General features: G+C 42.3%; 2 protein-coding genes across 4 annotated transcripts; both read right to left on the minus strand.

Moving 5' to 3' along the window:
- csrp3 (cysteine and glycine-rich protein 3 (cardiac LIM protein)) lies at nucleotides 1-4,166 on the minus strand. Its single transcript, XM_084052671.1, is given in 7 exon segments — nucleotides 1-315; nucleotides 856-949; nucleotides 1,450-1,479; nucleotides 1,483-1,579; nucleotides 1,698-1,860; nucleotides 2,958-3,069; nucleotides 4,142-4,166. Coding segments are annotated over 6 exon segments (570 nt in total). The 5' UTR covers nucleotides 4,142-4,166; the 3' UTR covers nucleotides 1-241.
- Nucleotides 4,167-4,931: 765 nt separating this feature from the next.
- Nucleotides 4,932-18,916, minus strand: e2f8 (E2F transcription factor 8). Of its 3 annotated transcripts, XM_084050687.1 has the most exons (15): nucleotides 18,694-18,916; nucleotides 16,642-16,700; nucleotides 16,477-16,540; nucleotides 16,119-16,379; nucleotides 15,879-16,029; nucleotides 14,866-15,201; nucleotides 14,050-14,211; nucleotides 13,750-13,887; nucleotides 12,658-12,879; nucleotides 11,610-11,691; nucleotides 10,835-11,321; nucleotides 9,782-10,042; nucleotides 8,107-8,242; nucleotides 6,675-7,006; nucleotides 4,932-6,012 (listed from the first exon to the last, which is right to left on the minus strand). In XM_084050687.1, the coding sequence occupies exons 3-15, from the start codon at nucleotides 16,531-16,533 to the stop codon at nucleotides 5,839-5,841; spliced, it is 2,799 nt and encodes a 932-aa protein (XP_083906813.1). In that variant the 5' UTR covers nucleotides 16,534-16,540; nucleotides 16,642-16,700; nucleotides 18,694-18,916; the 3' UTR covers nucleotides 4,932-5,838. The 3 variants fall into 3 exon arrangements, with proteins under 3 accessions (XP_083906813.1, XP_083906812.1, XP_083906814.1); XM_084050686.1 differs by lacking the exon at nucleotides 16,642-16,700; XM_084050688.1 differs by lacking the exons at nucleotides 16,477-16,540; nucleotides 16,642-16,700.
- Nucleotides 18,917-21,839: the final 2,923 nt, after the last annotated feature.

The raw sequence follows: 21,839 nt of genomic DNA on the forward strand, positions 1-21,839 counted from the left end.
AGAAATCTAAAAGTGACACAGATGCGTTCCAGGTCTGAATGGGCTAAATGTTTGCAATGTGTATATCTAAAAGGTATAGCACCTAAACTAAGCAGAAGAAGCAATAGAGAACCTCTAAAGTACCATACAGGGGCTAAACAGGTTCTTTGTAGGGCTGTTCCAAACTACATGTACCCAGGCCTGACTCTTTGATGTAACACAATAGGTCAAGAACCCTTAAAAACAATCAAAAAACACTGGTTCAATGTCTGTCATCCACCATAGCCTCGTTTCCCAACCCGAATCCTTTGGGCCCAAAGTTTTTGGCGTAGCAAACTAGACGGGAACAAAAAAAACAGACAAAAATAATCAAAGTTTAGTTGAACAAAAAGCACTTTTCTACAGGCCTAATGGTAAGACTAAATCAGTGTTACTTCTGGTTTGTATATTGAGGTCAGAACATCCCAAATGGCAGATGATATTTAAGACCTGGAACGTCTGTGTTACTTAAGATTTCTGTGGCTATGAGTGCCGCGCTATGAGCTTGTATATCTGCTATTTTTGAAAAATCTTGAAAAGTGAGTTTTTTTGATTTTTTTTCCAAAAACTGTTAGGATTTAGATTGTTTTTAAAGAATCGCCTCAGGTCTTAATAGGTTAATAAACTGCAATGCAGGGACTCATGTAAAATAAAAAGAACAGATGTCTTTGCTGCACTTGTATTTGTGATGTGCAACCAATCCTTTGTGTGCACTGTGTGTGTGTGTGTGTGTGTGTGTGTGTGTGTGTGTGTGTGTGTGTGTGTGTGTGTGTGTGTGTGTGTGTGTGTGTGTGTGTGTGTGTGTGTGTGTGTGTGTGCATGCATGTGTGCATGTACCTTTACAGTACAGTTCTCCATCCTTGTCTGTGACCGTGGTGGACTCCAGGCTCTTGCCACACAAGGCACAGCGGAAACAGGTTTTATGCCAAGGCTGGGTGAGTACACACACACACACACACACACACACACACACACACACACACACACACACACACACACACGTCTGATACCAAGGCAGATCATTTAAGCATCTAAAACAGTGGTGTTCAAAGTGGGGTCCCCCCCAGGTGTCCTTAAGGGGTTTCCAGGGGGTCCCCAGCAAAATGACTTTATATAGCATCAAAATCTGTTTAAACACTTTAACTATATACATCAGCTATTTGAAAATAGCTACAATCTACAAGCTCAACACGTCGCAATGCAACAAGTTGTGAGCTGGCCGGTACATATGCTTTTGTTTGGACTGTTTTTCAACACAAATCTTCACTTCTGAGGGTCCCTGGCACAACATGTTTTCAGATGGGGGTCTGCGGCCTTAACATGAAAACGTTTGAGATCTAGAACAGTGTTAGAGTCATGCTGATGGAGTGGATGCACACTTCAATCAAGTCAAACTTTCACTGTACATGGGATATGCAAATCCATCCATACCTTTCCTGCTCCCATGATCTTTTCTGCTGCTTAGACAGCTTTTGAACACCGGGGGCAACGGTCAGAACCTCCAAGGTTCTGCGCAAACTTGCTGGGATTAGATTTCGGGGTGGACGGACGTTCTATGCAACTACAAAAAGTGAGGGAAAAAGAAAGAGACGATAAACATGAATTTCCATGAGGTTTCATTACATGAGGAGAGGATACATTCGAGTGAAGAAGACCCATGGCTTGAAAACAACACATACTCCTGGGGCTGTATCTTGCCAGGCGGGTCAGAGCTCAGGGCCCCGGCCCCCTGCCCGTATCCGTAGCCTTTTGGTCCATATTTCTTGCCGTAGCAGGATTTGCAGTAGATTTCAGATTCATGTGCTGCAACTGTTGTGCTGTCCAGCCCCTTTCTGCAGGCCACTGGGGAGTGGAGTAAACATGTTTCATTAAACACATTTCAGACAGCAAATCCTCAGTGTTCATTGACATTTTAGAGTTATGTAATACTCAGTATTTTGTGAGGGGAAAAAATGTTTGTCGTGTTCTTTGAAGTGCTATGGTGGAGGACCATTAGGGAAAGGGAAAAAAAGAAAAAAGCTTTTGCAGCCACTCACTTTTTGTCAGTCAACATTTAATTTGTTGAGTGTCACACTAAGTGTTCTGTATTTCTATATCTGGGAGAGGACAGTTCAGAGATGAGTGCTCGCCACTCTTGTCAGATGGAAAAAAACAATCCCCAGACTATTGACTGACTGACTGACTGACTTGACATTCAACCATCCAATTTACAGGCTGAGACTGAGATGTGCCATTTGTTTTGTTTGTTGAGAATAGCATACCCATTTAGGGGCTTTGTAGCTCCCCGTCTGAGGAGATGGCCCAGCCTTCTGTCTGTCTGCCCTTACCAAAGTAGTTTTGACCTTACCATGCTCCAGACAGCAACGTGAACTTGACAAAAGTCAAGGGGCTGCCACTTGGCAAGTCTAAAGCTCTGATGACCTCAGGTTATTAAGTTGTTAAGACCTGAGGTTCCGATTTTACAAAATATTTAGATTTTTTTTTAAATGAAATAAATAAATATATGAAAGATTTGCACAAATTTCCCAAAAAATAGCAGATCTACAAGCTCGTAGCGCGGCACTCGGTGGCGCGCTATGAGCTTGTAGATCTGCTATTTTTGAATAGCCAAAGAAATCTAAAATGACACAGATATGTTCCAGGTCTTAATGGGTACCGTTAAGGCAGTCTCACTTATTAAGAATTTCAACAATGGTATTAACTATATTCAAACGTAAAATAGCTCTGTGCCGATACAGTTTTATTATACTACATGTGAAAAGGGGAAATATATGGATTTACTGATACATTTGCTAGTGCGGTGGTAAATGTATACATTCAAATCACATGTATACAGTTTATCTATGGTTTATGTGTACATTTCTCACATTAAAAATAAATAAATACAAACTGCAGCCATTGGACATTGGGCAATAAGGTTAAAAGCTGGTGATTCTTACTACAGATGAAGCACGTCTTATGGAAGCTTCTCCCATTGCATTGGACCTCCTCTGCATGGTACACTGTCTTCTCACAGGCCGAACACTTGGCACCGCCGCCCCAGTTTGGCATCTTCAGGATGGGGAAGAAGTCTGTACCGATTGGTTTGGAGCAGAGAGTCAAGAGTCATTTTTAGATTTCTTTGGCTATTCAAAAATAGCAGATATACAAGCTCATAGTGCGGCACCGAGTGCCGCGCTATGAGCTTGTAGATCTGCTATTTTTGAAAAATCATGAAAATTCGTGGCAAAACCTTCGATTATCTATTTTTTAAAGCGAACATTTGTAAAATATTTAGTTCCAGGAACCCCCCAGAAGCAAAGATTTGAGTTACAAATGTCCGTAAAAAAACCCCAAAAAAATCAAATATTTGCACAACTTTTCATGATTTTTCAAAAATAGCAGATCTACAAGCTCATAGTGCGGCACTCGGTGCCGCACTATGAGCTTGTAGATCTGCTATTTTTGAATAGCCAAAGAAATGTAAAAATGACACACAGATGCTTATTAGTTATCATCATTATTATTTTGGATTAAAAAAAAAATCTTTCAACTTTGTCATAAAATATAATCCCTCTGTTTTTTTGTTCTCAACATTCCAGGACCCTATTGCCCCTCTCTGGCCACTGCTCGCTCCTTTTTCCATCCACATCAGAGGTTGTCCATCACCTCACAGCACTGTGAGGTAATATATTCCAGGAACACATGGCTTTACTGACACATTAAGGGAGTACAAAGATGTGTCCTCAACACCGACACTATCCTAAGAAAACCTTTCAACTCATTTGAGAAAGATTCTAAAACAGACTCAGAGTATAAGCGTAGTAGTTTAGAATAAAATAAATACATGTAAACAAATGTAATAATGTAATATAATAAATGTAATATGCCTACACCTACACATCCTGTGTAGGTGTAGGCTACGCTAAAGGATTCCATTTACCACATCATTTTCCTGGTGAGAACGTATTTTTTTTCTTCCCCCCCCCCCCCCCCCCCATAAGTAATGATGTAGTACAGTAACAACTACACGTGCCTTATTGGTATTATTACATTGGAAAATCAATGTCTTTAATCTATCAGATTGCATGGCTTAAAATGTACCAGTTGAATTATTCATTTCAAATTAATCATCAGTCCCTACCTCAAGTCCAGTCCAGAATGCTTTGTTGTCTTAGCGCCAGACAGTATGGACTGGTCAGCACCATTTAGGGCTACTTAAATACCAACCATCTCCCCCATCACTGGAGTTCAGGGTGGGGCTCAGATGATACCGTCTTCCTAAAATAACCTCTGACAAAAGCATAGCTCTCTGACTTGTCGTCACTGGACAAGGAATACTACACATGAGAATGTACTGGAAGCTGTTATGTGGTACTTGTTGTGTGTTGTAGTGTTTGACAGCATATTTAACCACATAAACCCCTATATATTTCATTGACAGTGGTCCCGCAGGGGTCTATCCGTGGTCCCAGTTTTTTCCCTATAGTCGATCTACAATGTAGATCAACCATTTTCACTAAATGTGCCTATTATGACATGCCCAGAATAGGGATGCTAGGTTTCACGTGGTTATAAATCCACTAAATCTAGTACAGTCAAGGCAAATTTCCATATGCACCGAAAACATTCTCTTCAATTCTACAGGACCACACAGCAGTTCAGCCATTTGTTCTGGACTAACAGTTTCAATTCAGAGACAATGGAAATTCTTGGCTGATGCCAGCATCCTCATGACAGCTGCAGTGTAGAGAAGCAGCACATGGCATGCGTCAGGAATACCTTAGAATTGAGTGGAGTTTAATCTAGTCTCACATGATCAGAGATCTCCGCCTACTGATATGATGTGTGGAATCTGAATTCACTGAATGGGCTAAAACTAGGAAACATTTCAGACATCTTAAAGAAACCTCTGATCGTCTGGTACACAAGACTAGAATTGATCTGATTTTTTTATAAACTCAACAGGCAAACTGTGCTGATATTTAATAAATACAGGAAATATTCATAGAAAAACAATATTAAACATTTATTTCATTTTCCATTTACTATGACTTCTGAAATGAAGTTAAATTAAATTAACAAGCAATGCTTGATTGGTCTTAGAATCTATCACAAACATTCATTTCAACAATTCCACTTTTTTTTAAATGGTAAAAGTTAACATGTACAATGTGCAAGACTGTAATCTTACTAGGTTTACTAGTAAGAAAAATAACCAACCAACCATCTACAATATTTCCAATCACACCAAACCACGTCTCTCAGTCAACAACTTCCATTTTCATTTATGTTGAGGTGACTTGGTTGTTCTTCTCTGTGGCACAAATCACATTTGCAATACTTATCAATTAGCAGTTAGAAAATAACACATTTTGGCATTCATGTAACCCATGTTAGCAGAAGTCATTTGCTATTGCTGAATAGACAACCCTTCACCCTGTTGATGAAAGCATTTGCCGGAAATACATCTTCCAGTCATACTTTCAAAAAACCATTTACCATATTATATGGTAATTCTGACAGAATTTGCTCATCAGGAGAGTGTCATCAGTCTCTGGCAGTCACACTGTGACAGCAGTCTGCATGCCTATTTTTTGCTGCATTAGTTCCTATGTAATTTCCACATACATACTGTACTACGAGAGGACAAAGACCAGAAAAAAATAAAATAAAACCACAAAAAATAGGTTTGGATCTATGATAATAAAACACACCCCCCTCCAAAAAGAAAGAAAACAAACCAAAAAAGAACACACCAATTCAGATATTTCTGGGCGTAGGTACAGAGACACGACGACAGCAGACCCAGATGTTACAGTGACAGCAATGGAGGTCTCTTTAGGACCCTTTGGGTGCCGGGCTGACTTCAAGTTTCCTTTGAGGGATGTACACGGTGCTGGTGGCTGTGGGGCTGCTGGTCGTCACCACGGTGGCCAGAGGTGACAGGGAGACAGGGGTGTGGAAGAAACTGGGCTGGGAGACACCTGTCCCCTTGGGTGTGGCCATCAGAGGCTGGACAGGAGAAAATACCAGCGGTTAACAGAATGACAACAGCAGAAATGCTTGTGTAGCAGTGTTGATTTTGACAGCAAATTTAGATTTAGTTTTAGTCATAGTCTTTTGAATAAAATTCCATTTTAGTTTTAGTCATATTTTAGTCATCTGAAATGTTTTAGTTTTTGTCTAGTTTTAGTCAACTAAATATCATAAGGTTATAGTTGACTAAATCTACAGTTGATTTAGTCGACTAAAATGTATTGTGGCGGTGCCTTGATGGCATCGTAATGGCTGATTTTACACTTGGTAGCATGCTGAAAATAGCCGATCTACAAGCTCACAGCGCATCGCAGCGCGACACGTTGTGAGCTTGTAGATCTGCTATTTTCAATGGCGCAACACCCGAGCGCCACCAAAAATGAAATGACTTGCCTTTTAGTTCTACTGGATCTCTTCTCCACTAGTCCCTCACTAACATTTTAGTATAGTTTTTATTAGTTGACGAAATTGTCAATATATTTAGTCCAGTTTTAGTCATCATAGCTTAGTTTTTCATTTAGTTTTGATTTAGTTTTCGTTTTCCTCAGTTTTAGTCGACGAAATCAACACTGTTGAAAAACTGTAGTTTTTCTTGTAAAAGGAAAGCAAGCAGCCAATTTAAGGGTATGTTTTTTTACCTGCTGTACACTGATGAATGTCAGTGGCTGGCCGTGTACAGTCTGCTGGATGGGGAGCCCTGGAGACATGGGCTTGATGAACACCATGCGTCCCAGTCCACCCAGATGTGCAGGCAGTGGACTGGTCAGGGTGCCGGTGGTGGTGCGTTCAGGGGTCTGCCCCGGGCCGGGAGGCCCCTGGATGAGGCCGAGGTTCTGCAGAGTGAAGTTGAGGATGGCGGGACTGGGGCTGTGGAGGCGTTGGCCCTGGGCGGAGAGGGGCGACGCGGCGGGGAATCTGTGAAGGCGCAGGCCCGTGGGGGTCACCTCCTGGACAAGAGGAGGTCTGGAGCCTGAGGAAGGGAGAAAGTTCACATTCACTCTGGCTGCCAAGAACGAGTTATCACAACTTTCTTTTAAAAAGAAATTAAAAATATTATTATTATAAATTTTTTTGGGGGGAAAAAAAATCCGAAGACATGCTGCTCCATTCACCTCTTGGTTAACGTATTACTTAAAAATCCTGTATCTCGGCTCCTGTGCACTTTTTTTTTTACTATGTATTTTTAGTCAAGACAATTAATGTCAACGAGGTTGCGATGACCTCGTTGACATTTGTGAAACCACACAGTATAACCCTCAGTGATTAGCAACCATCAGGGGATCGCACGGATCCGGACAAAAACCTGTAACTGAAATTATTCTGTAAAAAAATAAGAAAATATTTGACTAAAAGTTATGGTTGCCCCCTCACCCCCGACAGGACACTGATTGAGTTAAATACATAGGTGCATCATAAATATATTTGGAGGTCAATTAATGACACGGTATAAACTTGTAGAAAAAATATGGACAAAGGTCTATACACATCATTTCATCCTATTAGATATTTGAGTGATTTTTTGTCATAATAATGGATTCTTCTGAGTTAAGGTATCAGTTCAATCCTTGAGTCCAAGTGGATTTTGTGCCAGATCATCATGTAATGGAATTCCTCCAGACGTTCCTGAGATATCGCATTCATGATAAAAATGGGATGAACATGAGTTCACAGTGACCTTGACCTTTGACCACCTAAATCCAGTTCATCCTTCATTCAAAGTGGACGTTTGTGCCAAATTTGAAGAAATAATAATGGGGCAGACGGACAAAAAGACAGACAGAGACCCCGAAAATATAATGCTTCTGCCCAAGGCTGTCACTGGCAGAGGCAATACAAAAAATGCATGTTTAAATTAATCCAGATACAGACATACTGTACCTGTATAAAACAGGCAATAACAAAAGGGGACGAAGAAAAAAAAAAAAAACATCAGCTTCTAGTAGGAAGGCAGTCTGCTCTCATGTGGTTCCGACTATGGAAATCAGAACCACACGAAAGCTTGTTTGTTACATTCTATAGCAGCTGAAACTCCCTTAAGAGGTGAGTGTGGTTCAATGTGTTTTTTTTTACCTGCGGTTGGTGTGTGATAGATGTTGTATGTGGGAGTCGGAGCCCTGTTGCTCTCTCCGCCGAGACCATGCAGGTCTTTGTAGCCGAGGAGGGACTGTTGGGAGATGGGGAACAGGTATCCTGCAGGAACCAGCGTCTGAAAAGACGAGGAAACAGACATAAGGCATAAGCTGCTGAACAATCATTTCAATTTGCTTCTCGTCCAATACACAGAATAGAGCCTAATTATTCCATCAGGAAAGGCCATTTTGGGGGTTAATAAGAACTGGAATATGCACTAGAAGCAATGTTAACGCATCACTGTGTTGTGGTGCTGGATTGTCTGGACATTTATCTCATCAGTTTATAATTATACCAAAATGAACCCAATGGGCAACGGTACATTTTCACACAATAAAGCTTCAGTTATTTCCCAGTGGCTCTGAACTCCCAGACCCAGAAGAATACTACTGGTTTTCATGCTAGATGCTGAATCAGGGATTAAATCAGACCCGGGACACCAGGAGAATGCCGTTAACTTTACAAAAACAGCATAGTAAGGTAGATTGTTATATCCCATATACACATACATACAGTACATACATACTGTATTCACACAGACACATAGTATCTATGGTTGTTTGTCTATTTATGTGTAATTGTGTATGCACAGCTGCCTCTATGTGTAATAGGTAGACAGACAGACAATAGGCCATGATTGGTGTTTGTTCATAAGCCTGGTTGCATGGTGGGAAAAATCTGTTCAGAAGACTGCTAGACCGGATCTTAACAACTTAAGCCTATTATGTCTACTTTTTTGTATGCCAGTGTCACATGGCGAAAATAGCCTATGAGCTCACAATGCATCGCAATGAGACATATTTTGAGTTTGTAAATCGGCTTTTTTTGCAGCTTTTCGTGTCAAGGACGCCCAAATTGACACATATTAGCCCACAGACCCCCATTTGAAAAGATATACCTGGGACTCAACCATTTTGTTTTCTTGGGGTCCCAATCTACACTGTATCATCATCATTAGTGTTCATTTAACTCTGAGTGTACAAATGGAACCAAATGGACCCCAACGGGTCCATTTGGTTCCATTTGTACACTCTCAGAGTTACAGACACACAAGGTTCACTTTGGTTCCTAACTATTATTTTGTCTGGGGACCCCCTGGAACCCCCTCAAGGACCACTGGTGCTCCCCGGACCACTGGTTGAGAACCACTGACCTATATACCAACTAGAACCAGGAGACCTGGTACTGCCAGTGGTTGAAATCTGAATGGCCGGACTTCGCATGACGCGTTTGCAGAGGAAAAGAGGAAAAGAGGGACAAAAGAGGGACGAAAGAGGGACAGACAAAGCCTCATGTAGGCCGACCCCCTGGGTCTGGCAAAAATCGGTACGCCATGCAGGGTTAATGTGGTTATGGCTGCGCTACCATTTGCAGGACGATAGCAGCTGAAACAGTAGAGTGTGGGAAAGACGTGTAACACAGATTGCTCCAGCTAGGACCGAACTGGAGACGTCGCAACTATCCAGTGTTGATTTTCGACTAAAATCTTATGATATTTAGTCGACTAAAACTAGACAAAATACTAAAACATTTCAGACGACTAAAATATGACTAAAACTAAATGTAATTTTATACAAAAGACTATGACTAAAACTAAATACAGTTTTATATATACCTCTGTGTGTCCAGGTGTGAAGGGGACAGTTCTCACAGGCGTCAGTCCCGCCTCGCTGTCGGAGCTCACAGCTTTGTCCTCCTTGTCCAGGAAGGTCTCTGACATCTGTTCCAGCGACTGATTGGCTCCTACGGTCTCCGCCACGGCGCCGGGGGCCTTAAGGAACTCCTTGTGGAGGGCCCGAGGAGACGGTCTGCTGGACAGATGTCCCCGAGGGGCCAGACGTGCCTGCAGGATCTCACACAGCTTCGGGGACGCGTCCTATACGCCAAGACGGAGGACAAGGAAAGGACATGTGGTGAGAAGAAGGCAGACAATGAACACGTCACATCTAGGACTTTTCAGGGAACACTAGCTTTGTCTAACTGATTAGTTAGGGATTAAAAAATATATTTTTGTTTTGATCAATAAACCACAACTCCTTTATTATTATTATAATCATTCCTTTTTTGTATAGAACACAGGCAGCAATAGCCAGCTGCTAATGTTCGTTAGCAAAGATACAAGAAGTCATTAAATTGCAGACGGAAATGGGATGAAATGATGAGACACAATCTGGATAGAATTTGCGGTTTCCAATCAAATGGCACTTATCTCCTCAAAGAACAACTGCTAACAAGACAACAGCATCATATTAATAAATCATTTGAATAGTTTCAATGATTTTCATTTACACATCTAGCTGAAGATATTAAGAATAATCACACAATGGGACAGTGCTAGCATATTAGAAATGGAAAGGGTTAAGGAGGACTAGAAGATTTATTTTTCACGCCCACACATAATCCCCCTTTAACCACTTAAATCCTATATATTTGGTTGTACGACAAACAGTGAATCTACAAGGTCACAACGTGTCGCAACACGTTTTAAGATTGTAGATTGCATATTTATTATTTTCGTCAAATGTTCACCTATTATGACATATCCCACAATAGAGATGCTAGGGTCCATGTGGTTAATGAATAGCAACCTTTAATATAATAGAAATATTACTCAAAAGACCAAAGTAGCAACAACTGCTAACTTCACCGGCAGAGGACTCATTCATACCTTGGAGCTGGGGTCAACCCTCTTGGAAGCCTTGGAGGGGCTTCCGTCAGCTGTGGTGGGATCTGAACACGGGCGTTTGCTAGCCGAGGGGCTGGATTCCGGGGCCCTGGAGGCCGGCAGGCCAACAGCAACAGCAGCAGCAGGCGAATGGCCGGTGGGACTCTGACCACTCTTATCCTCAAAGGTCATGGAGCGGACAGCCAGGCTAGTGGGCTGTGGCTTGGCCAAGTGGTGCCCTCGGAGAGAGGACGGGTGGAGGTACACGGCGAAAGGCCCGCCCCCTCCGGGCTGAGGTAGCAGCATAGGGATGAGGGGAGGGCAGTGTGCACGGATGTAGGAGACCGATCCCACCGGCTGGGCTGGGGGAGGGTGTGTCTGATGAGGGGTGAGGGGGTGGGTGGCGTTAGTGTCAACTCTCGCTTCCAGGGACCCTGTCGTCTGAGCGGCATTCTGCTGCTCCGGAGCTACTACAGCAGCCTTTGAACTCCTATTGGAATGGAAGCAGGTTAGGGCTGTCACGGTTACACATTTAAGTCGACGATTAATTATCACTCAAATAATTGCGATTAAAGATTTTTTAATTGTGTTTCTGTCGTTGAAAATTAAATGGAACATTATGAATAAAAATTACATTTCTGCTTGGCTTTTAGCTTTCGTAAACAAAAGTTGCACAGGGCAGATATGACAAATAACAAATATTTAATTACTTTATACTTAAAAATAAACATTAATAGTGGAAATAGCCGGTTCTAACTCTACATAGGACTAAACTCACTTTGATTGCTGGTCACGCTGGATTTGACAAATTGCAGCCAGCTGGGCCATTTTGCTTGGAAAGTCGCCGTCCTGTGAATCAACTGTGGAAAGAAAAGACAAAAGAAGAAGAAAAGACCAGGTTAACAAAAGACTGGAATGTAATTCGGAATGAATTAACTGGAATTATTCCAGTTTGACCTACACTGTCTGGGGTTAATCTATATGTAGGGAAACTGTCTGTGACAAAAATGAATCTTAATTTCAGACAATTACAGCATTTGTGGAATACTGAAATTGGCTACTAAAAACCCACCTATCCACCTTTTGGAATTGATACGTTTTGGAACTGACGATATGCATATCACGATGAAACTTTGAAACTAAAATGACACAAACTGTGTTCAGAACAGAGATGATACAGAGCAGACACAACAAGAGAAAAATACATCAAAATAAATCTTCAGTTTGGATACATTTTGAGTGAAACCAGACCCAGTGCGGCTCTCAACATTTGTCGAGTTTTTCACATCATATTGGTATCAGCAATATCTGCCTTAAAAAATACAATATCGGTATCAAACAAATATCAAAATAATATATATGTTATTTTATTTTATAGTATGTATGTTTGAATGTAAAGCTGAAAAGGCCTTTGTATGTATTTAAATATTGTGCACCCCTAGTTTTGGAATAAGCATTGCTTTGTCAAATTCTGTGGAATGGACACATTTTTAACTTGTTATTATACAGATAATATCGACATCAGTAGGTATCGGTTATCGACCATAGCGGCAATGTTGGTATCGGTATTGGCCAGACATTTCACATTGGTGCATCCCTACTCCTAACCACTCCTAACCGCCCCTAACCTATGGCCGGTGATCTGTACCTGAAACAGAAACCATGGCAAATTCCCCGTACTGTCAACCCCTGAAATCGTCCATAATGAATCAATTCGTAGCCAGCAGTCCTTTAAACAAACAGGGATGACCACTAGCTCCCAATAGCATCTATTCAGCTAAGTAGCTAAACAAAACTCTGTGAGTGACTTGTAGTGTACTACTCACAAAAAGAATCTTTCACAGGGCTGCTGGGGGCTGAGGTGATCTTGCGTCTGTCTTCCTGGATGCTCTTGGCCAGTTTGATGAGGGAAGGGTGCCTGGTGAAGCTGGTCTTAGACCTTGGCGAAGAGAAGAGGTTTTTCGAACAGTTCTCTTTGGAGGTGCGGGACTCCAGCGCTCTCTTGGTTGTTGTGGCCGCCGGACAGCCGGATGCAGAGACCTCAGATTCTGGAGGAAGAGACATTGCTGCTTACTACTGGCTGTGTACCGTATATGAGTAATGCATTTTGTCTTGTTTTCAGAAAGAATTTCTGCGGTTTTACAGTCCGGTAAAGAGAACAGAGCGAAGGGATAATGTGCTAAACAGATAGCGAGTGAGATTCAAACTCAAGGTCGTGTGCTTACTTCTTACTTAATCACTGGTGAATAAAGACAAAAAATAAATCTTACAACTAGATCATAACCCATATAAAACTTCAATCACTTCTTTATCAAGATGTGTTTCATATTGGCATACTGTATGTGACCATGTGAATTATAAAAACAAATTGACATTTCACGAGCCTATTAGAACCTGCAGGCACCTGTCAAGGCAATTTGAAATATGTAATATTGTTAATCTAAAAGAACTCTCTGTGTATATTTTTAGAGACGTGAGCATTTGTGTGAACGTAAGTAATGCAAACGATGTGTATTGAGACTGTCTGTGATCCTCTGTTCTCGCCGTCTTCTCGTGTCACGTGTTAATGAAGAAGGTGTCAAATCTGAGTTGAACAAAGAGTTCATGACTATGAAAGTATCCGTTGAAGTCGATCAATACCTTGAATAATTTGTGTTACACCCCACCCTGAAGGGGTGGGTCTGGCAGAAGCCTATTCAAGTCTATGCTGGCCATTACTTCAATTGAGTCCGCATGCATGTCCCATTGAGAGATGTATGCTCACTCCACTGTATTAATACCTTTAAAATCTTCTCATACTTTGGAAACTGAATTCTTGTCTGTCTCATTCTTGTGTTATGAGTGCCCCATCCAGATTCTGCTTTCACACACCCTGTATAGTAATGTGGACCAATATTTAGCATCAGTAACACTAATACCTGTAACTTGGGGAAATTCATGAGGGCCAATCCATTCAAATGCTGGCTTCCTTCCCCTGTCCTCGGTCACGTGGACCTTCTCTATCAGCTTCAGGCTCCGCAGGATGTTGGCTATGTCATAGAGCCGCCGCACTTTGGCTGGAATGACAGAAAAACCCAATTAGCTTTTGTTTTTCACAAGCAGTGGACACTCGGTATGAAATAAACACATGGTTATTTATTTCCCTACAATTCAACACCAGTATCAGTATGTGATTCTGACAGAGATATAAAAAGCATCTTGCTGGCATCTGAACTTACTTTTGACCTTGCTCTTGTCCTGATCTGCTGCGTTATCCTCTCCGATGAGGATCTTAGCAGCCACCTCTAGACTGACCACAGGAGGACGGGACACCAGGAATAACATGACAAACTTCTGGCTCATCACCCTGAGCGATTTGTCCTTCCTACTGTTGACAGAGGCTGGGGAGAGTGGACAAATTACAACTGATTACCCTCTGTCCAACACAAGATCTCTAAGTAGTGGTATGAAATAGAAGCCATTTCGTAGTTGTACAAAAACGTATGTTGATGTGTCATGTGTGACAGCAGTCATTTTTTGTGTCACACCATAACCCATTAAGACCGGGAACGCATCTGTGTGTCATTTTAAGATTTCTTTGGCTATTCAAAAATAGCAGATATACAAGCTCAGCCGAGTGCTGCGCTATGAGCTTGTAGATCTGCTATTTTAGAAAAAGTGTGAACATTTGTACAAATGTTTGAGTCTATATTCTACAAACAGTTTTTTGTTTATGTTGCTATATCAGTGGTGCTCCAACTTTTCCATGTCAAGGACCCCCAAAATGATATGTATTTGGCCGCGGACCCCCATCTGAAAATATGTTGTTCCAGGGACCCCCAGAAGCACATATTGGAGTTAAAAATGTTCACTCTAAAACGTAAATATATATTCAAAGATTTGCACACATTTTCAAAAAATGCTGATCTACATGCTCATTGCCGCGCTATGAGCTTGTATATCTGCTATTTTTGAATAGCCAAAGAAATCTAAAAGATTACACACAGATGCGTTCCCGGTCTTTAAATGGGTTAAGACAGACTATTGTCTCTCACCGGCTTTGAACTCGACTCCTGGAAGTTCCACGAAGAACATCTCTTTTTGCCCCAGCTCTCCTGGCCCCTCCTCCGCGTCCGCCTCCTCATTCTCCTTGTCGTCCCCGTCCAGGTCAAATTCCCTGTCGACTGAGGTCTGCGGCGGCCGGCGGATGTGTTGCAGCTGCTGCATCTGCTGTGCGTACCGTTGCTGCTGGCCCACCTGCCTCAGTATGGCCAGGGTCTGGGTCAGCTTGGAACGCCCGCGCCATATGTAGCGGTTCTTGGCCGAGCGGCTCACCATGTGCAGGCTCTCGAGCACGTTCATGATGTCGTAGATGCGCCTGCGCTCCACGTCTGTGTGCATGGAGAGAGAGAGAAGGGACATAATTGTGTGTTAATGAGTGAGGGGGAGGGAAAGGTTGTAAGAATACAAAAAAAACTAAAAAAAAGTTCCCACTCCTTCATCGACATAAAGAAGGAAATTCAGGGACTTTTCAAGGACACTATACAACTTTCACACTCTTCAAGTTTCACTTTGCCATTTCCTTGTTGTATACATAATACACATATTTCATACAGCTGTGTTCCTTTATGGCTGGTGGTATGGTCTACTTTTTAATACATTAGGGTGTGCAGCGGTGGCCTAAAGGTTAGAGGAGCGTGCTTGTTGCCGGAAGGTTCCCCGGTTCCATTCCCCAGACCACCAGCAGGAAACATCTGTGTGGGGAAGTGATTGTCCACCGCTCACCCCTCCCCCAACACCTGAAGTTCCCTTTGGGTGGGTTCGGTGCACTTGAGTACGGCATTGAACCCCCGACTACTCCAGTGGCCAACAGTATAAAGACTGTTGTCGTACTGGTCAGCTCCCCTGTGTGCAGGGCGTGGCTGAAAATTAAGCACCCTAGCTTAGCTACCTCCCTGGGTAAATAAAGGATTAAAACACACAAACCCTCTTATAGATAACCTGGCCTTCAGCCACAAAATAACAAATCTAAACATTTTGAGTCGACTAAAGTTATAAAAAGACTTACTGAGCTCAGTCGCCACATCGTCCAAACAGATGCCATTGTTGAGGGCAGGGTCGGGGTAATCCGGGTAGCGGGCTAGGAATTTATGACAGAGCAACCCCAGACTCTTCTCTTTCCTGCTCAGCTTCTCCGTCTCCTCTCCCGTTTCAGTGTCCTAGAGACAAAGTTATACATTAGTTAAGTTGTCAACACATACCGAACATCAGGTCAGTGACTTATATGCGCCGTGGTGAATCATTTTACTTGTGTAGGCTCAAGGGTCTCCTCTCCATCGTTATCATTGCACAACTCCTTCTCTCGATTCCTGATGTCGGGGCTAGCAGCACTGATGAGCATCTTAAGGTTTGATGTGGGTGTCCAGGGCTCTCCAGAGGCCACTTCCACTGGCTTGGTTGGCGTTGTGAGGGGGGCCATGTTTTGTTGATTCTCTGCTGCTGCCACTGTACAAGGGCCAAGTATTTTCCTTGGTGTTTTGGTCACAATCTCGGGCACGACAAAGACATCCTGTTGAAAAGAAATGGGGTAAAGCAAGGACAGTAAGTAATGCTTGAAAGTTAGCTGGCCTTGAACCATTTAGTGCAAAACCCTGCTAGATACCAACCTTAGAGGTAGGGCATATGTGGGCCACGTATCGAGACTCTGCTGTTACACTGGCCATTTTCCACCTTAGAAGAAAGAATATAGTGCAACTTATTAACTAACTTCATATTACATGTATGAATGGCATTTCATGGTTGGCAGAGATAGTCTTATCAGTATCACTTACAACTCTACAATGCTTTGCGTCAGGGGTCTTCAACGTTTTTCAGGCCAAGGACCCCTTAGCTGAGAGAGAGATGAAGCAGGGACCCCCGCTACTTAATGATGTTGCTTGCAGATGAAACTTTTTCATAGATTTCATAGATAGCTTCATAGAAATGTATGTGTTTTTTTGTTTTGTTTATTGACTTATCTTTTCTATTAATATGTTGGATTGGATTCATGTTAATGTGTATTTCAAACCTTTAACCACTTAAACCCTCATACTAGTAGATTTAACGGTTGGCTCTGTACTTGGTCTGCTCTTTTGTTTCCCCTCTAGTTTACACCAAAAGTTTTAGCCAAAAATAGCCGATCTGGCTCACAGCGCCTGTGCTTGTAGATCTGCTATTTTTGGCTAATGTTCCCCTCAGAATAGGGGAGATCACGCAAAGATTTGGAGGCCCCCCTGTTGTAACACTGAGGACCCCCTAGGGCATTGGTTCTCAAAGTGGGGTCCAGGGACCCCTAAGGGTCTTTGAGGGAGTTTGAGGGGGTACCCAGCTAAATGATGGATAGTTAGTAAGTAACCAAATGGACCCTTATGTGTCTGTAACTCAGAGAGTGTACAAATGGAACCAAATGGACCCGATTTGTACACTCTCAGAGTTAAATTAACATTGATTTTACAATATAAATGGGGGTCCCAGAGATAGAAATGCCATTAAATGGGGGTCCGTATCTTCTCTTATGGGGGTCCCTGGCGTATCTTTTCAAATGGGGGTCCGCGGGCTAATAAGTGTCAATTTGGGGGTCCCTGACATGAAAACGTTTGAGAACCACTACCCTAGGGGTCCTGGACCCCCTGTTTAAGACCCCTGCTTTACGTTTATGACCAATCCTATTTTGCCAGGTTTCTTCCTTATTTCTCACGTTATTCACAGAAACCTGGTGAATATAGCCTAGGTTCCAATTGCGCAATGTTCAACTGCCTGTAGCTAATGACTGCTAACCAAGATAAGTTATAACATACTGTACACACATACCATTACATACTGTACACAGCTGTAGATTATTATTGTACATGATCGATTAATCACAAGAAAGAGTAGTTACCTTTTTTGACCATGGGTAATAATAACATTATTATAATCACGTTAGCATTAAGGCAGCAAAATGCTGCACTGGAGGCTTTTTTCGATCAGAAGAATCTAAATCAAATAGCACCGCTCTGAGCTTGGCGGTAAGCGACGCGGGCTCCAGCCAATCGCCGTGCTCGACGGATCCGTTGGCACGCCCAGTTATGAAATCCAGCCAACGGGAGCACACAGACTGGAAGGAAGTGCGTCACTCACAGGAAGTGCTAGAGTGCGCCGTGCGTCCCGCGCAGGTAAACATTTTTGAAATCAGGGCGCGGAATGTTTACACAGTATACACTACTACAGTAACAACTTACATTAAACACGATTCATACAAACATCCAGGCTACAGCTAGGAAAACGCGAGTGTTAGTCTCTCTTTACAGCGTTTTAATGAGACGGTAGTTACAGTATCTAATCTAACCCGGTCGGCGCGCGCGGGGTTTGTAAAGACACAGTTATACTACAGTCAGGGTTGCCAGATCTGCATATTATAATTTCCCTGCAAGATTTTTTATTTGAAAATAGCCGATCTACAAGCTAACAGCATATGTTAAAGTGCTCATGTGATGTGGCCCATATAGTCGCTTCTTTTGGGATGGTTTTCCTAGACCTGGTTGCTTGTTTCTCTCACAGAATCTAAGGCAACACTGACTACAGTCAGCCGGCAACATAAACACCTAGTTAATAACTTGAATAATCATCAGAGCCTGAGGTTAATGTAAAGTTACAGTACATACCATTAACGTTAGTAGTCTACCTAGGGTGCTAGACAAACTGCAGTCTGGGGCGATTCTACTATACAACATCGGATTATCCATTACATCCATATAAGCATGGATGAAGACATTTTATCCATATACATTCATGGATAACACCAAAAGCATGGATACAGACATAATATGCACGGATAAAACGTGGGTGAATGAGTTAGGACTTACCGTAGCAACGCATAAATAAAACAGAAGTAGCCCTAGATCCTGATCATCCTCCCGTTAAAAAGAAATACAGTCAAAATACTCGCTGTAATTATGTAAAAGAAATCAAAAAGTAAAGAAAATGTGGATCCAGAGGCGGTGAAACACGTATGATCCCTGATCACATAACTATACTATGTGTAGTTGTAAGTAGAGAGTGCGCCAACTTGAACTTTTCATATGAAACTTTTTTGCTGTCTCTCTCCTTTAGCCTATTTATTTCAATGTGGGTCACTATTTAGTCCCGCCCATAGTCCCCCCTCCCCCATTCCGCTGACGTTGCACTCCCCCCCCCCCCCCCCCCCCCCCAGAAAAGAGCAGAGCTACAGTATCTGTCAACCACAGTACACACACACACTGTACAAATCTCTGTAAGGAAGGATTAAACACACTGATTCTCAACCTTTTTTCATTTCAAGAACCCCTTGTTTGATATGCATTAGATTAGGCCATAATAGTCCCCTATTTGATACTTTTTTTGTTTTACTTAATACCTCTGGGTATTCTGGGTATTCCCCAATCTGTAAAATGCTTACTGTAAAAAGTGTTTATTTCACTCTGAGAGTACAAATGGAACACACTGCTGCTTTAAGTCCAACATAAAAAAAATAAGTACTCTTACCACAGGTCAACCGACAAAATAGAAAATAGCATAATATGCTAATATATTTTGTCGGTTGACCTGTGGTAAGAGTTCTTTTTAGACATATTATTACACATATTATGTGGATCCACCACCACGTCTGTGCAATAGGACATTGCAGCAGATGCTGCAGAACCAGACGACAGAATTGCTTAGTTTACACTATTTGTTAAACATGGGTTTACTCAGAGCACATCCCCCAAGAAAGTGTTGTGCAACTCAGTTATACCATGAAAACAGTCCTTCCAACCAGGAAGAAGGAGTGCCACTGCTACAGTGCAACACCTGAAACACACCAAAACCTACAAAATAAATAGGCTATAATCAGTGGTGGAAAGTAACTAAGTACATGATGTACTCAAGTACTGTACTTATCATTTTGAGGTATTTTTTACTTTACTGTATTATTTCCACTTCTACTCCATTACATCTCAGAGGCAAATATAGTACTTTTGCGCCACTACAATTATTGGACAACTTTAGTAACTAGTTACTTTGTAGATTTTAAATATTATTACAAAACATACATTAACCACTTCAGCCACTACTGGCTATAATAATGTAAATCAGTGGTTCTCAACCAGTGGTCCGGGGACCACCAGTGGTCCTTGAGGGAGTTCCAGGGGGTCCCCAGCTAAATGATAGATAGGAACCAAATGGAACCTTATGGGTGTGTAACTCTGAGAGTGTAACAAATGGAACCAAATGAACCCTAACGGGTCCATTTGGTTCCATTTGTACACTCTCAGAGTTAAATTAACATTGCTTTTATTATAAAAATTGGGGTCCCAGAGATAGAAATGCAAATGGGGGTCTGTAGCCCTAATGCATGTTAAACTGGGGGTCCTTGAAATTGAAATGGTTGAGAATCACTGCTAGAGCCGTAAAAATCGTCTCTTATTGGGGGTCCCTGGCATAACTTTTCAAATGGGGGTCCCTGGGCTAATGTGTGTCAATTTGGGGGTCCTTGACGCAAAAAAGGTTGAAAACCACTGATGTAAATGATAAAAGATAGAGAGCATTATTGCTGCTGACTCATACATTGCCGTGTGTCAGTCTGGGTTTCTGCCACTAGATGGCGACAGGATCCTTCGTCCTCTGGGAGTCGCCATGGAAACAGACGAGCGGCTACAAAGATGCGGGGAGCTGAAAACGCAGCGGCGGGGCAGCCAGTGACGTAATGGTGTCGTGTGTGTGTGTGTGTGTGTGTGTGTGTGTGTGTGTGTGTGTGTGTGTGTGTGTGTGTGTGTGTGTGTGTGTGTGTGTGTGTGTGTGTGTGTGTGTGTGTGTGTGTGTGTGTGTGTGTGTGTGTGTGTGTGTGTGTGTGTGTGTGTGTGTGTGTGTGTGTGTGTGTGTGTGTGTGTGTGTGTGTGTGTGTGTGTGTGTGTGTGTGTGTGAGAGAGAGAGAGAGAGAGAGAGAGAGAGAGAGAGAGAAAGTGAGGGGGGACCCCAACAGTGTTGCCATGTCCGCTTATTTTAAGCGACTTTGGGCTTGTTTTTCTGTAAAGTTGCTTGTAAATATTGGTAGTTACGGGTTGCAGTTTTTTGGACTTGTTTCTAAAGTGTAGTTGCTTATTTTGGCATTGTTTACTAAATGTTGTTTAAACCAGAGGTTCTTAAACATTTTCATGTTAAGGAAGGAACCTGCAGACCCTGGACCAGGGCTAGCAGACCCCCCCCATCTGAAAATATTTTATACCAGGCACCCCATACAAAATTTGTTTTGTTAAAATGTTATTTTTTTTAAATCCGCATTTGTCTTCATATTTTTGAAAATAGCAGATCTACAACGTGACGCGTTGTGAGCTTGTCGATCGGCTATTTTCAAAAAGATATTTAACAAGACGGAGAAAAAAAGGTAACGGTTTAAAGGTCTCTCATGTGGCCTAGTAGTCGCTTCTTTTGGGCTTGTTTTCATATTACCCGGTTGCTCGTTTCTCTCGCAAAACCTGGCAACGCCGTAGACAAGCTGGTGCACTTGCACTCCACTGCAGCCAAGAGGAGCCAGGAGGACAGCGCCGTGCAGCGTGCATCATGCAGCACAGGACGAGGGAGCAGGGAAAACAAGACAAGTGTAGCAGGGTGAGCCTCGTTCTTTATAATTACAGCCTCATGTTTTCGTCTATTGTACTTCTAGTAGTTTATAAATGTGTCTTTGCTTTTGGCGATATTGCTCAGTTCCACGCACAGCGTCCCACCCATTCAGCTGTACATAGAGGGTCGCTATATAGGGTTTGGCTGCAGGAGGGATGCTGCTGCAGTCATTCGTTTGGTTTGACACAACTTTAGTCACGTTTTGTTTCAGGTTGTAACGTCTATATTTTGAGGCAGGTTTCTTTAATTGCTTATAATTGTGTTTGAAGTTTGCCGCAGCCACCTTCTACTTGATGTAGCCTACCGAGACACATGTGTACTAATTAAAAGTTGAGCTTGATGATATTCGTTAACTGTTCTTCGTGATTAAATG

The sequence above is a fragment of the Gymnoscopelus microlampas genome, assembly GCF_963454915.1.
Source record: "Gymnoscopelus microlampas genome assembly, chromosome: 1".
Lineage (NCBI taxonomy): Eukaryota > Metazoa > Chordata > Actinopteri > Myctophiformes > Myctophidae > Gymnoscopelus > Gymnoscopelus microlampas.